Source organism: Lepisma saccharinum, chromosome 3, assembly GCF_977018435.1.
Source record: "Lepisma saccharinum chromosome 3, izLepSacc3.1, whole genome shotgun sequence".
Taxonomy (NCBI): domain Eukaryota; kingdom Metazoa; phylum Arthropoda; class Insecta; order Zygentoma; family Lepismatidae; genus Lepisma; species Lepisma saccharinum.
Window position 1 is genome coordinate 139,117,339 of NC_139231.1, and position 16,457 is coordinate 139,133,795.

The 16,457-nt window shown below is 37.2% G+C and overlaps 1 protein-coding gene across 4 annotated transcripts in view; it reads right to left on the reverse strand.

Moving 5' to 3' along the window:
• HisRS (histidine--tRNA ligase) overlaps positions 1 to 15,659 on the reverse strand; it is a 29,937-nt gene extending 14,278 nt beyond the window's left edge. The window contains exons 1-4 of one of the 4 annotated variants that reach the window (XM_083119524.1): positions 15,494 to 15,659; positions 9,842 to 10,132; positions 4,378 to 4,584; positions 546 to 767 (exon numbers count right to left, since the gene is read on the reverse strand). In XM_083119524.1, the coding sequence (XP_082975650.1) occupies positions 546 to 767; positions 4,378 to 4,584; positions 9,842 to 10,132; positions 15,494 to 15,619 (846 nt within the window). In that variant the 5' untranslated portion in view covers positions 15,620 to 15,659. Of the gene's footprint in view, positions 1 to 545; positions 768 to 4,377; positions 4,585 to 5,503; positions 5,667 to 9,841; positions 10,133 to 15,010; positions 15,168 to 15,493 lie in introns of those variants that run through there. The other 3 variants (XM_083119525.1, XM_083119527.1, XM_083119526.1) reach the window with 3 other exon arrangements.
• Positions 15,660 to 16,457: the final 798 nt, after the last annotated feature.

A 16,457-nucleotide genomic window follows, 5' to 3' on the forward strand; every position in this document is an offset into this window, starting at 1 on the left:
TTTGCACAGGTAATTCAACTCATTATTCCCTTACTTGGTTGCTTATGTAGAAATAAGGGGCAGTGTGGATATGTAATAATTAAGTTTAATTTTCGTTTGACATGTATTTCATATTTTAAAGTTTATTCTGTCAACACAAAAAATTGTAACCGATTCACGTTATAAAATAATATGAACTGACAGCACAGGGAAAAGGAGAATTCTACTACCTAAGACAAAATTCCCTAGTCTCCAGGCTCGTCACCACCCTGGAATTGCTGAAGCCTAAACTTCCCATCAAAAAAGTAAGGAGGTGGCAAAATGAGGAGAAAAAATTTAAGGTAATCTGCATTCTATCTGAAAAAAAAATGCACCCAACTTTCCTAGATTTTTTTTAAAATAGTGAGTAGCTAAGTGGAACAGACTGAACATATTCAAAAACCCAGTTTGTTAGGTTTTATGCAGCATCAGCTGGAATGACCTATGCACTGATGAATTTTAAGAATAAAAAAGTCTTTGTACCCTGTTACACATTATAATGTTAAAATTAGTTTTGCAATACTTACACACTGATAAAATTCTCTGTATCGCCCTCTCGTCATGGCAGGATTGTCACGGCGATAAACTTTTGCTATGTGGTATCTCTTTATGTTGGAAATTTTGTTCATAGCCAGGTATCTTGCAAAAGGAACTGTAAGGTCATAACGAAGGGAGAGAATCTCCCCTCCCTGATCAGCCAAATCATAAATCAGCTTGGAATCTTCACCATATTTTCCAGTAAGAACTTCCTGTAAAAAGGATAATGATCAAGTAAATTAATTGGTAGAATTCAAACTCTGAAGTATTGGCAAGTAGTCACATGAGTCAATGAGCGACTGTGTGGCCATGCATTGTCGTGCAGCAACATGATACCAGAATACAGCATTGCTCGTTGTTTATTCTGTATTGCTCGTCGAAGTTTCTTGAGTGTGTGCAATACATGGCTGCATTAACTATTTGTCCATTCGACAGAAACTCAATCAGAAGCACTCCAAACCTGTCACAGAAGACTGTGAGGTGAGCATGAGTTTCTTGGCGGAGGTCGCTTGCTTGAACTTTACCTTTGAGGGGGATGATGTGTGGCGCCATTCCTTGGATTGTTGTTTTGTTTTGTTAGAGGGACACAAATGACTCGTCCCCAGTGATATGGCTCAACAGTTTCGTCACCTTCACTAGATTCACCTCTTTCACATTTTTCGCGGTCAAAAACCTGATCACTGATCGTATCTCACACTCTGTGGGATTTTCAATCACCTGCACCACTTCCATTGCCCACCACAACCACACCAAGCGTTTCAAAATGTGCAAATGGCATCTGTTTACGTGCAAGGCATGTGCACAAAATGCACTAAGGCATGTGCACTAACGCACATGCGCAAAATGCCAAGCATGCAGTGTTGCCAACTTGAGCACAAAATTGCCCCTAATTAAAAAATAAACCTCGTAATAAGCTATAGGTGTGTTTCATGGAATATCTGGATTCACACAGCCGCCATGTTCGCGGCCAATTTTATTTGTCACGTGAAACAAAATATTGTGGGCTTCTGTTTCAACGACCGAATACTGTTCAAATCTCCCACCTGCCTGCTTGAATTCTGTATGTTTACAAGAACAGGCCTTAACATGAAACACACCTGTAAAATGATTTGATAGAAATGGTCTAAACAACATGGCAATTCTTGTCTAAATGTACTCACAGCTAATATAGAGCAGGTTTTTGACAAACATTTCATGAAAACTCAACCCACTCATAATGTCATCTCTTTGTTGAAACATTTTTGCAACTAATTGAAGAAATAAACAAAACTGGACTGGTATAAATGTATGTTACCATCACTGTAGCACATTGCACAATTATGCATAATCTCTCCAAAGCCACTAGTAAAATTTTTCTTCTAAAACTTTGTTGATGTTCACGTAACCACTATGCATTTACTTTGAACTTCTTTTATTAGTCCTACTTGTATCCTGTAGTATGCCAGATAATAGATTACGTACACATGATTAGGGTTAGCAGACGTCTGTTTTTTTCCGGACATGTCCTACATTTTATGTATTTTATGTCCGGTGTCTGGGAGGAATTTGAAAAATATCATAAATGTCCTACATTTTGAGCATCACATAATATTAATTATGAAAATACGTGACAGAAAAAAAATCATGCAAGTTACAAGTCTATGAACTGCACTTCCAAACTCAATAGTGAAATTTATTTTGATTTAGTCACTGCCCAGAAAGAAAGAAAAAGTTTGTCCTGCTATTAAACAAACGGGAAAACGGAGCAATTAATGAACAAAATTTTGGGACCACTTTCTGATAACGCCACTGAGCAGAATTTCTTGCCTTAGGGTTTATACTGATGGAACAAGGTGTTGCCCATTCGTATTCAATATTCAAAAGCAGGGGTATAGAGAACAAAGTTAATCAGGGTGTCTGCCGGTCAAGAAAGTCATGGAAGTCAAGAAAAAGTAAAGAAATCAACAAGTCAATAAGAAGGCAATAAATTATTCTTGTGGTCAACAATTTTTGCTATCATGATGACTGATTGGTTGATTTAGTTTATTTTACTTCACTTTTTTCTGTCCCTTTGACTAATCGCGAAGGTGAGGATGAATGGTGGTAAGCAAAGATGAATGAAGGGACAGTCACAAACAGAAACCCCACATAAGATTATATTGGCTGTGACTCCAGGTCCAGACACCAAAGCTTCGCTTGTCTGCCAAACACAGTTCAGGATGCATTAATACATAAAAGCATATGTAATTCTCTTCTTAAATTCAGCTTCAGTTTCTATCTTAACTGACCCTTTGGTAGCGGTTTTCATTAAATAAATGTTTATTTTCTTAATTACTAATTTCCAACTTTACCTAAGTAGGGGTCGAATAAATAAACGTTAAGAAAAACTGAACAAAGGTTTAGGAAAGTCCAGAAAAGGTCAAGAATTCTGGATGTGTTATTTTGGTAGACATCCTGTTATGGAACTAAAAACTACCCAAGATGAAACTTCTGGAACCATTTTAAATTACAGTAATTGCTGAATTTTTGTTTGCCATTACAGGTCATAATTCAAATGTTGAGAGAGTTATTTCATTACCATCAGCGCAATAGACTCTCAAGATAAATGATTTTTTCATAAAGTCAGTGAAATGTTTGGTACTGGTCCCTACAATTTCAAAGACTTTGACTTTCCACTCTAAGCCCACCGACAGGTTAAGTTTGCAGCAGATTTTATGTATTAAACCATGTGAGAATAGCGCTCAGCATCTCCCATGCAAGTCTTGCCTCAACTGCCGAGCTGTTCATATCACAGACAGCGAGAAAATAGACAGTAATGCAGCAGGACTACATTCTGTGTGCACGTTTGGGTCTATTGTATGGGAAAAGTTGCTGCAAACTTAACCTGTCGCGGGGCTTGGCATAAATATATAGTTTGATTAAACTTGAAATTATGATAAAAATTGTCTCCTCTGAGAAGTACCACTTAAATCATGTAGTAAGAGGTGCATTGATTAGTATCATTGGAAGTTTTGAAATTTTACATTTAAAAATTCATTAAGAATTAATTTTTTAAAATCTTAAGTGTCATTTTCAACTACTTTCTAACGTGTTCTATAGAAATATGTATTATTTATTGAGGAAATTTTGTGTCCTACATTTTGGGACAGAATGTCCTACATTTCCCTTACAGCGATCTGGTAACCCTACACCTGATGGAACATTACAAGATAAGTTGAAGTGTATACATTTGGCTGCTGTAGAACTCTCACTCTTCAGGACGGGTGAGATTACACCCATCCTTGTGTCACTTGACAGCACTTAACACAGTTATTTCTCAAAAACCAGGTATATTTCAGTTCAGGATTTTATCCCATTTGTATACGTTTGACATACTCAAACTTCAATGCAATACCAGTATTCAAAGTCTTCAAAAAAACAGGTTTCATTTTTAAATGAAGAATTTTACAGCACAGGTTTTGCAAATGCCTAGAAAGGTTTATAAAAATTCAGAGAATATGAACTATTTATTGGAGATTTGGGGTTTCTTTTACTTTGGATGGGATGGTTAGGGCTTTCACAGGAAGTACAATGCTGGCATTCCATCTCGATGCAGGTGCAATTACAGGTGGGGAAAGGTTTATTTATTCCAGAAATTCCCTTTTTGAAGATGTGCCCCATTCAACACAAGTCCTACAGAGAATTATACTGGTGAGAGTCCAGATGCCAGAGCCTTGCCAGCTACATGGAAAAGAGGCTGATATTTAGGGTCTTCAGAAACGGTCACCCCTTACACCACCCTCCTGTTATAAAAGTATAATTTCTCTGAAAAACAAAATGCATGATTTATTAACTATAATTTACCTTAAGTTCAAAGACTGGTGTGTCAATAGTTTCAGCTCCGTGCCTTTTAAAACACGCAATAATCTTCTGCAGAACATTTGACCTCAGAGCCATCTGTTCAGGGCCATAATCTCTCGTGCCTTTGGGAGTTTTAAGAGTAAATTTGTGTGGACCATCTTCACCCAGCTGCGCTTTCAATTCCAGAAGCTTACTAACCTCTTCATTTATCTGGAAATACGAAAAAAAAGTCTACATTGCAGATATTTCTAACATCCCATAAGAATTTTCTATTACATATTTAGATGCAAACTTGAACACCAAGTGTTGGCATGCCATCTATTCAGAGCACTAACTTCATAAACAATATTTTGGAGACAAATGTCAGGCTCCTCTACATGTTAAGTGATTGGATACTTATTGGCGTAATTTTGCCTCAGTTACGTATGAGGATATTCTTTTACACTCTGCAAAGAATTTCAGGCAAGTTCCCTAGCTGCTGAGCATAAAGGGATGTACCTGAAATATTGTCATAGAATGAAAGAAATGCAATTTCATTAAGCTACTTTTTTAAATTCCTACTCTAAGATTCATATCTTCTCTAAATGTGAAGTAAAAACTTTGTAGCAGAAAACTATAAAAATGTACCAAATACACATTTTTCTTTAAAAAAATAATATTTTTCCTTATTTAAAAAGTTTGATGAAGCATTACAGTCAAAATGACAACTGTTAGTAATTCTAGGTGTTATCAAGTGTCAGTAATATAAGTGTTAATCATTAGCCACACAATGCCGCTGGCAAAATTAACAATTATTACACACTTTGTATAATTTCCATGAGAATTCGACTTCGTGAAAGTGACTCATAGTATTTTGTGAACCCCAGAAAGGTATTGACCAGTTTTTGTGAATAAATCTGATTTGATCACTGATAATTTCATACCAGTACCTTAATTTTCTGTACCAGCTCAACACAGGTTAGGATTCATTTCACAGAATATTTTTTTATACTTGATAGAATGTAACAAGTCCGAATTCTAACTGATTTTCATAAAAACCTAGGTTATCGACAATCAGACATTTTGAATAAAAATCCCTTCACGAAGTCCCACAATTAAACTATACAACAGGGAAGCTGTCACGACTAACCTGCATTCCAACATGAGACAACATTCGATATGGAAACGAAGAGTATGGTCCCATCAGTAATTCCCATGGTAGCCGAGGAATAAGTGTTTTAAAATTTGGAAATATTGCCATCATCCCACATGGAAGTAATTATGTGAAGAGAAAAATCTTCTTTCAGCAACGGTGTTTCTTTATCACCCAGAAAAAGCAAACAAAAAAAAAAATGAACTACTGACTTGAACATGGACACACAATGCATTGCATTGAACTGTAAAGTACAAACCATTCAATAACTAAATATTTCTTGGAATTCCTACTCAAGTATAATATTAATAATACTGTCAGAGACTTGCTTTCTTAAAGTTAAGGCACGCTGTATCTTTGGCCAACACTAGCTAAGCTATTTTCAAAAATTTCTCTCCTTTCAAAAAATTGATATGATATTCAAACTTATGGAAAATTACATATGCTTCGAATTTCTTCTAGAGCATTCATGTGAATGTCTGCATGGTTTGCTGTTGCGTATGTATTCTCAATAGTTTTGTGGCCACGTAAACTTACTAAACTATTGCAAATATCTAGTCAACAGTGAAAACAAAACCATGCCAAAATTCATGAATGCTCTAGAAGGAATTCTAAGCATATGTAATTTTTCAGAATTTGGAATATCCATGATTTTTTTTTCAAAAGATGAGGAATTTTCGAAAACAGGTTGGCTGCCATTGGCCAAAGGGCTAGCTGAGCCTTGAGTATTGTTTGTTTATTGATTATCATAAAGCTGAACATAAACATCTGAGATACTTCCAAATTCTGACATTTTGTGGGACTTTTGCTGACAGTTGTGGAAGAGAAGTGACATAGAAAAAAGGAGAGGAACTCTTCACTTACTACACGGGGTGAAAAGGAAACAATTACGTAGTTTCAAGGAGGTTAAAATAAAAAAATAAAGACTGTGGAAATGACAATTTATTTGATTATCCCCTTGCTATGGAGTTAAATATCCGACTCAACCACGCACGAAAAACATTGTCTGAACAAGTTTGATAAGACACCTGTTAACTCAAAATAGGAAATGAAATGAAAACCTTATCAAACTATCACAAGGTGTGACAAATAGACAACAGAGGAGTGGAGAGCAAGTAGTCGAGCATTTCTACTTATATTTTACATCATTTCCCTGCCACTTAACGCCAATCTCAACAATGGTATCAACGAAATTGATGGGAGGGATACTCAAGAGGGAAACACATGTCGAGCCAGGACTCAAATCTGGAACCTTCAGTGGTGAAATGAATAGTCAATGCCTGGCCACTGAGGCAGTGCAGAGTAATCATAGAACACACACAACCCTGTATCTTTATGAATCACATATTCTTTTTCCAATATTACAATCAGTAAGTTGCTCATGGTGGCTGCCCTGGGTGTTCACTGTCTTTCACTCTTTCTCTTCTCTACAAATGCACATGCAAGCTACACTTTGATGAATGATTGATTTAGTGTTTTAAGTCCACTTTATGCACAGTAAGGCTAATTGGGACTGGACCTACAGTTTAAAGTGGGGTCCGAACCACTTGTGCCTCCACCGGGTATCGAACCCAGGACCCCTTGATTACAAGGCGACGACGCAACCGCTGCACCATCGGGAAGGCCCTACACTTTGATGAAGAGCTAGAAATTGTTTGTTACTTTTTTTTTCACCCTCCATCATCCGCGTCCTCATTGTAGCACAAATGTCCCACGTAGCGCCTCATCAAAACCAACATTATTTATGTGAATTATTGATGCAAATCAAGGTTGAATTACACTAGCACTTGCTGGAAATCAGGCGAAATACACATGAACGCAAACATGTCCATTTCGGACATTTTTATCAGCTATTAAAAGAAAAGTAAAAAAAATGAAAGTCTCTCAAAGAATTACACGCTTAGACTCTTGCAGCAAATGCACCAAAATATTATTCTAAAAGTAATTAAAACTTTGCCATATAATGAAGGCATTCAAAAATTAACTCATCATTCACAAAATTATCAAAGTATTTTCCAAAAACGTTCAATGTATTTTTTCAAAACTTTTAGACGTATTTTTCAAATCAAATTGAAATCGTACAACTTATATGGGTGTAAAAAGGAACTATTTGTTCCAAAACTCTGTCAAAATCTTACTGACTCTAAGAAAAAGCAATCAAATGTAGAAAACAGACCTCAAAGAAACTTACAAAATATTTTTAAAATGTTCAAATCTCAATTTGTTTCTTGTACTCTTACGAGGTAAACATAAGACACACTGACTCAAATATAAGGAACCGAAAGTTTTCACTTTTCAATATCATTATTTTGACAACTGTGACATTTCGTATGGGTACTGCGTACAAATAATTTGCATTCCGAACAACATACCGTGGTTTTATTCTTCTTATTTCCCCCCAAGTTCATGGCTGGCATTCTGTGATTTAAGATATGATAAATGTTCCCGCAGACAGTACCGAGTGCCACCAAATGGGGACCGGTCACTTCAGAGGTGTGTAATCAAATGAAAGAAGGCCAGAAAAAAGTCGCCAACGCCTCTACGTTATCGGAGGAATAGTGAAGATAAGTTACCTAGTGCTTTCCCGACCATTATTGCGCTGGAAAGGAAAATAATTAAAATTTTTTAAAAAGGCGGCACTGTGTCGCTGCACGGGTTATGGAGGGTTAATGGTCTAGAGCTCCATGTTTGGTCAAAATTCTTTCCCCCTTATTTCATGTTACAGAAGCAGCCCATTAATTTTATATCTGGTCTTATATTGCCCTTACAAATTTTCATGGGTTATAGACAAATTGCATATTTCTGAGACATCAGAAGTTGACGTGAAGAAGTTGTGCTGACTTAGCTACAACTGAAGACAAAAATGTTCACTGAGGTATCCTTTGCTAACCACAAGAACCACAGAAGTAGCAAGATGTACGAGTGGAATCCGGAAAGTAGTACCAGTTTTTGAATTTAAAAAAAAAAAAAAAAAAAAAACTAACAAATATTTTTTGACAAAACTTTGTAATTGTTAACAAACTTTAAACTACTTCTCTACATAGTCACCATGAACAATTACTTATACGCTTCTTCTTGTGTTCATCAGCAAGGAAGGGAGGGACACACCTTGCACAAATTTTCCCATACTTCAGATGATCTTTGACAACTTCATGAAGAATTATTCGTGAAACATCAGGGAACTGTTCACTGATTTCATCCAGTGTGACGCACCAATCATTCTTGATGAATTCAACTGCATTCAGCAGTTTGTCCATAATGACAGACGGGCACCCGGAACGTTCGTCATCATAGACATTCTCCCTCCCAGAGTTAAAGACTCGACACCAGCGCTGAACAGACGACTCATCAATAACATTGTCTCCATAAACCTCATTGCATTGACGTGAATATCACATGGTCGTACATTCCTGAAAAATCTGATCACAGCCCTAACTTCACTAATGGCGGCATTTCCAATGTTTTTGAACATTGTAAACACTCACAGAAACAATAACTACAATGACAGGTTCAAATGTTATTTCATAGTAGATCTGAATCCAGCAATCAACCTCTTGTACCCTGTACAAATAACTCTATACAGTGCAGTACAAAAGCATCCTATCTGTCTCTTGTACTGGATACATGGCTGTGTACACATCTCCTAAAATTTCACTTCAGTTCTCCATCACTATGTCCCACACACAGCATTTTATTTACGATGTTCATCTTCTTTCCACTCAAACATCAACAGAATTCATCATTTTTGTGACAAATACACACCAAATGTAGTGAGTAGAAACTTAAACGATCAAGTAGGTCACCTGCCCACCCTTGTAAGAATATACATTTCATTCTTCAGAGGCAAGTGTTCTTTTTGGTCAGCAGGAATAGAACATTACATCCTGCCCCACACACAAACATTACTCCTAATTGTCTACCTTGCACCATGTATGTACTAGTGTTTCATGTTGGCTTGATTTAAAGAACTCAAAATTAAAAATAACCCATAAGAATTTAATTTTTCTTCCTAGTTGAGTAGTCCTAAATTATGCATAAATGCAGGCTCATTAGCATATGCCAATATTTCTTTTTAGCTGGTGAATTATAATTGTGAACTAAGGTGCCAGCTTCCATAAATGTTACACATTAATTACCAAATGTCACAAAGTTTTAGTTTTATTGGAAATCCTGTTTAAAAACTAGTAAGTTTATAAACAAAGTACGCTTTACCTCTATTCAATCAAAGAATTATCGCGAGTCTAGAAAGCATGGAGACACTTGACAATTGTGAACATGACCAAAAATAAAAATAACACAAGAACACTACAAAGATTAGAATGTATCCTATCTCACCTTCTTGTCTATGTTATTTTCTTCATGTAGGTGGAAGTGAAGAGAAGATACATTTTTGTATAAACCAGGGAAACGTGTCCTTTCTTCAGCAGTGAAACTTGCCATGTGACAATACCAACGAACAAGATGCGGTTTACTTGTATGAGGGACCTTCCGAAGGGCTTCAAACACCACCCGGTCCACCTGAGTTGGCATGTAGCCATCAAGGTAACTGAAACTACTTAAATATTTGTCTAGGACTGCAAGCTCCTTCTCGGTTTGAAGGTTCTTGAAGGTAACTAAGTTTGATCCCTGGCAAAATAAACAAACGATAGATGTGATACAATTTTTTAAATAGCAAATTGAAAGTTTATATATCTGCTTTGCAAGGGTGGAATGGTTGACCTCAGTCTACAAAATGCCATGCAGTTTTAGAAAATATGAAGCTACTGAGACTTGCTACAGTTGGCTGAACAATTCCCAACAACCACCCTGTATACATGTTCCCTTGTGCACAGCCAAAGATGATTCAAAGATGGTAGAGATACACACTTCATATTAAGCCTGCACAGTGAAACAATTCCAAGTAGTATTACCTATTGCAACTTGCTTATTACAATGCTATTGGAGCCTAGGGACATACATAAAACAATATTATTCTTGGATCTGTAAAATGTAAATTGTGGCATATTGAAAGTGGTCTGGTTTTCAAATGCATACAGTATCAATTTTAACATGTTGTACAAAAGGATAATGAAGGCTTTTAGAATAGTGTAAATGAATGTGGAAGTTGGCTTGAAGTTTGGAGAAAGTCATTTGTGCCTTTCAGAGAAACAAACAGAATTACCTTGTGATAAATTGTGTTGTCAAAACTAGGTTGTGCAAGTAAAAGCACCATAAGCCATACTTGTGGCCAAGCATTTTGGGTAGTTAATGCACCATCACCGCTGAATGTTCTGGGTATGATTGATTGATTGACTTGGGTTATCTTACTTTGCTTTAAGGACACTTTTGGCTAATTGCAAAGATGAGGATACATGGTGATATGACGACATGCATGAAGGACAAAAATATAGGCACAAACTACACGAGCCTGACACAGGATATATATTGGCTGCAAGTCCAAGCACCAGGATCTCATTAGTTTGCAAAATGTAGTTCAGGGTGTTCTGGGAATGCACCTTGGTTTGGTCATGTGTGCAGTGAAACTCCAATTTTGCATTCCCCAGAATTTACATTTTCCACTTTTATATATTTTACCTTTCAGGTCCCAATGAAGCAAAATGTAATAAAATTTCACAGATGATACATTTTTCTGCTTTATAAGTTTAGAAACTTGCACTCAAGAAATTAATTTGTTAGTCAATGAGGATCCTTCAAGTAGTTTCAACATATATAAAATACCATGGTAAAAATATTAATGTACAAAACTATGGCAAACAAACAAAAAATCACACAAGACTTAAAATCATAAACTTCTATTTACAGAAAACAATATTTACACTAGACATATGGTTACTTGAAATAGAATGAACATCCACCAAAGAACATTACAAACTGGGAACGTTTATGGAATTCAGATAGTACATAATTGAATTGATATTTACACACACAAATTGTCAGGGTGATTAAAGCTGCAATACTCATGCTCTGAGTGGCCAGTTCTTCAATATACTCATGCTCTGAGTGGCCAGTTCTTCAATATTAACATTTTGGTGCTTCCACAACTGGCGAAGAATATGCCAATGTTCAATTACCCTGTCACAAAACGTAAACATGACATGACATCCTGGGTATGCTTTTTGTGCGTCAAATTCAGATATTTGGGCACAAATGCACACTAGTGTAATAGGGTGCTAGTGAACTGTAAGATTTTTTTTTGTGCGCAGTATGAAGTGTGTGTTTAATATGAATGTTTTCTGTTTGTTTTCAGTTCTCAGACATATTTTAGCCAAGTAATGTATGGTTTTATGTGGTACTATTTTTTTCAGGAATCATTGCTGACAATAATTTTGCGGTACTAGTTTACTATCCTTCGGACAGATTCCTTCATTTCTACAGAAGAAGAAACTACTTACCGTAATAAGTTCCTGTAGTATTGTCTAACACCGGAAAGGTGTTTTGTGTGAAATTCAGGTAAGTTTTCCGTATCCTGGAAACAGGGGGGGGAGCAGGTGACTCCGGCCAATTTCTAACATGCCTTTAACAGGGGATCTATAGAGAAAGCCCGGGAGTCTGAGTGGAGGCAGGGCCACGTTAGCGGTCGGGGGGTCGGGGGCAGTAGGTCAATTACCCTAGGGGCGGAGCCCGTAATCTGTGGAAAATTTGGACTCAAAAATTTCAAACGAAAATAATCTTTTAGTTTAAATTTCCGGCATGAGATTACAATACCGGACCACTCTCCAATTTCTATAAAATTGTAAACTCGTTCCAAATTTCCCACCGATTCTGGGATGGATAGCCCCAAAAACCATTCACGGAATGTTCCGCGAAGCAGATAGGGGTACTACTTTACTATACCGGAGACACCTATCAATGATTTATTTCACAATTTTTTACATTGCTAACGTACTCTTCTGCATTGGGAACATTTCTTTAGGTGAAATAATGAATTTCTAACGAAAATAATGCCTTTTTTTTTTTACATTAATGAGTACTTACTGTTGTTCCTTATTTCCCACAAACCATCCACGAGTAGCCCTAAAAACCATCACGGGGACAAGGTATGCCTACTAGGTTAGGTTAGGTTCCATTAGCACTCCTTTCATTCAATTTAGCATATACAGTCAACATCAGTTTTTCTCGATGAAAGAAAGTACATGGAATTCTTTTAATGGTAAATGTCTCGTATCGGACAAACGGATTTCGTCAAATTTACAGGAGAAATTACTTACCGAATGCAGTTTCTTTATAGTTGTGGAAGTTCGGGGAAGTGTTTTCTCGCATCGTTCATTCAATTTTGCCAGTTAATCATCTTTTTTTCGATATAAATGTGTGACCGTTGCACGAGAGCTCTTGCATCCATTTACTTCCAGGTGGATGTAGCCTGTGCGTGATGACGTAATCCGGGCCAGTGTTTCCAAACATAGGTTTATGTAACTGGTCACACGTTTAAATACGTATGATCAGTTGAACGTGATCAACGTTTTGAAAATGACGTGTGCAGGATGCGCGGATGCTAAATTGAACGAAAGGAGTGCTAATGGAACCGAACCTAACAGGCCTAACCTAACCTAGTAGGCATACCTCGTCCCCGTGATGGTCCGTGGGGCTATCGTGAGTTGTTGGGCTAACGTCAATGGTTTTTGGGGCTACCCGTGCATGGTTTGTGGGAAATAAGGAACAACAGTAAGTACTCGTTAATGTAGTTAACGTAACATTCTGCATTGCGGAACATTTCTTTAGGTGAAATAATGAATTTGTAACGAAAATAATGTATATTTATTACATTAACGAGTACTTACTGTTGTTCTTTATTTCCCTAAAACCATCCACGGGTAGCCCCAAAAACCATTGACGTTAGCCTAAAAATTCACGATAGCCCCACGGACCATCACGGGGACGAGGTATGCCTACTAGGTTAGGTTAGGCCTGTTAGGTTAGGTTCCATTAGCACTCCTTTCGTCCAATTTAGCATATACGGACAACGTCGGCTTCTAGCAGCAGCAATAGCGTGTATTGTGCTCTTGTGCAGAAAGCAAATGGCGGCAGCAGCAATAGCTCGTTGGAAATAGATTTTCGTAGAAAACCACATGCATTCGCATTAAAAGGATCAAAACTTCATTCCCGAACACGTTTCCCACATTCCGGCAACATCGGCTTCTAGCAGCAGCAATAGCGTCTATTGTGCTCTCGTGCAGAAAGCAAATAGCGGCAGCAGGAATAGCTCGTCGGAAATAGATTTTCGTAGAAAACCACATGCATTCGCATTAAAATGGATCAAAACTTCATTGCCGAACACGTTTCCGACATTCGGAAAACATCGGCTTCTAGCAGCAGCAGCAATAGCGTGTATTGTGCTCTCGTGCAGAAAGCAAATAGTGGCAGCAGCAATAGCTCGTCGGAAATAGATTTTCGTAGAAAACCACATGCATTCGCATTAAAATGGATCAAAACTACATTCCCGACATTCCTCCGCACCAGTAAATAATGAGCAATTATGCCGATCGCGGATCACTCAATTTCGCTTATCTTGCACTTTCTACGCGTGGTGGGGTTGAAACATTGCATATGGACTACGGTGGTGAAACTGTGACGGCCATTTCCCGTGTTATGGAAGGGAAGAAGCAACCAAGAAAACTTACTCGATATGTCGCAAATATAGCTATTTTCGGTGAAATTAGCGAAATGTCACCTTCAGCAATGTTTGTCAATGCAGAATATGTAAGTACGAATATTGAAATGAAAAGAAGTAGGAAATTTCAGCTGTTTGTCCGATACGAGAAATTTACCCTTTTAATTTTAACCTTCCACTTCTTTATTCAAGATTCCATGTTGAATTACAAAATCCACAGCATCTTCCACACCTGGCAACAACTTCACGACACATCCTAGACACGTCATCTGTAAAAGCAGCAATAGCGCGTATTGTGCTCTCGTGCAGAAAGCAAATGGCGGCAGCAGCAATAGCGCGTCGGAAATAGATTCTCGTAGAAAACCACATGCATTCACATTAAAATGGATCAAAACTACATTCCCGAACATCAACGACGCTACAGAAAATATTTTGCGTAAGTACTTTCTCCTGTAAATTTGAAGAAACCCGTCTCCGGTATAGTAAAGTGTTACCCAGATAGGTAAGTACGAATGTCAAAAATTGACGAAACTAAGAAGTTATACGTGTCCGAAGGATGGTAAACTGTTACCCTTTGTTTTTATGTACGATATCGTTTATAAAACAATGACACTATTCGTGAATTAGTCACGTTCAGGGCCAAATACATTTATTTGTGGTTTCCGCATTTTGAAATAAATTTTTACGTTACATTCAACACGATATCTGTTGTTTCCCAGCGTTGTACAACGTTGATGTTCTGTTAAGATTAAGCAACAGTTGTGAAATGTGAAAATTGTCACCAAAACAGAATTTTAGAACTCCGTCGAGTGAAAGAATGCTGTTTCGGAATACATCCTCCCCCCCCCCCCACACTTCTGCAAATAGTAATTTCAAAACTCATAAATTTCACATACCCATGCTGCTTTCTGCATCTTAAAAAAACTTCCCAACTATAGACTTAGAAAAATCAGTGTAATATTCGACAGGGTTCACTTGATCACACTACGCGATATATTTCATCACCTTAGTGCGAAAAACCTGTTCACGTGGAAGCAGAACACACTCAAATGTAATATTCGACAGGGTACACACTTGATCACACTACGCGATATATTTCATCACCTTAGTGAGAAAAACCTGTTCACGTGGAAGCAGAACACACTCAAATAATCGCGCAAGTACTTTCTACCTTTGTGTTACGTTGGATTTGTTCTAGCTCGACAAACCACAATTTCCCAAGTGCATACATATCAATATTATGAACTGTTCGCCAAAATTCTGCAAATAAGGTCATAAAAATCACATGTTTGGGAAAAGTAAAAATTATTGCTCTAACTCTCAATGAAAATTACACACTTCACGGTAATGTTACACAAAATACAAAATAAAAAACTTACAGAATCTTTATCAGCTTTTGCTGCTTTCAACTTTCGTACAATATCTCCTTGTTCTTTGATTTGTTCTAACAATATTGCTTTCTTGTCATCTCCCATCTTGGAATCATCCATATGATTTTTGTCCATGTGGCGAGAACACTGAAGCAATGTTGCCAACCTGAAATAAATTATTACTCAGCGTCAGCACAGCAACACAAAAAGACTCGAGCAGGAGCGTTCGCCCTTCGGTGGTGAAATTTAATTTTTATCCGGCGCTAGGTCACCAAAAGAAGGCGTATTTATTTTTGCAACCTGTGACCTGGAACTTCATTTGGATTACTTTTGCTTTGATTCCATTGCATTTTATTTATGTTTGATAGCATGTATACATTGGCCAAGGTGACGTACCCAGTGTTGCCACAATATGAGGGCACAATTTCCCTTTCCAAGGGGCAAACTTTCCCTTTTTGGACCAATTTTCCCTGCACCTAAGAAAATCATATAATAAATAGCAGTAGTAGTATTAGTAGTACAGCAGTAGTAGTAGTAGTAGTAGCAGTAGCTATAATTATTATTATTATTAGTGGTGGTGGTGAAAGCAGTTGTCCGTATGAATAAATAATGTTAAATTTGTCACATACATGTCAGTTTCATCGCTTCCTGGCCAGATGTCTCAGGTTTGAATCCTGGTCAAGAATCCACTTAATCGTTAATCTTCATCGTTACTATTATCCGAAGGTGCTTAAAATCGACGTACAATAAACTTAACAGAAATATAAAGGGAACAGAAATAAGATGGAAAAAAATGTGAACATGAAACTCGAACGTAACATAAACTTTAATAATGTAGAATCAAATTTCCCTGAAATTGTGATATTTTTAATCGAAATTCCCTTCTGGCTAAAATATTCGGTCCAAATTTCCCTGCAAAAGGGAAATTTCCCTTAATGTGGCAACACTGGACGTACCTCCGATAAATACTCTG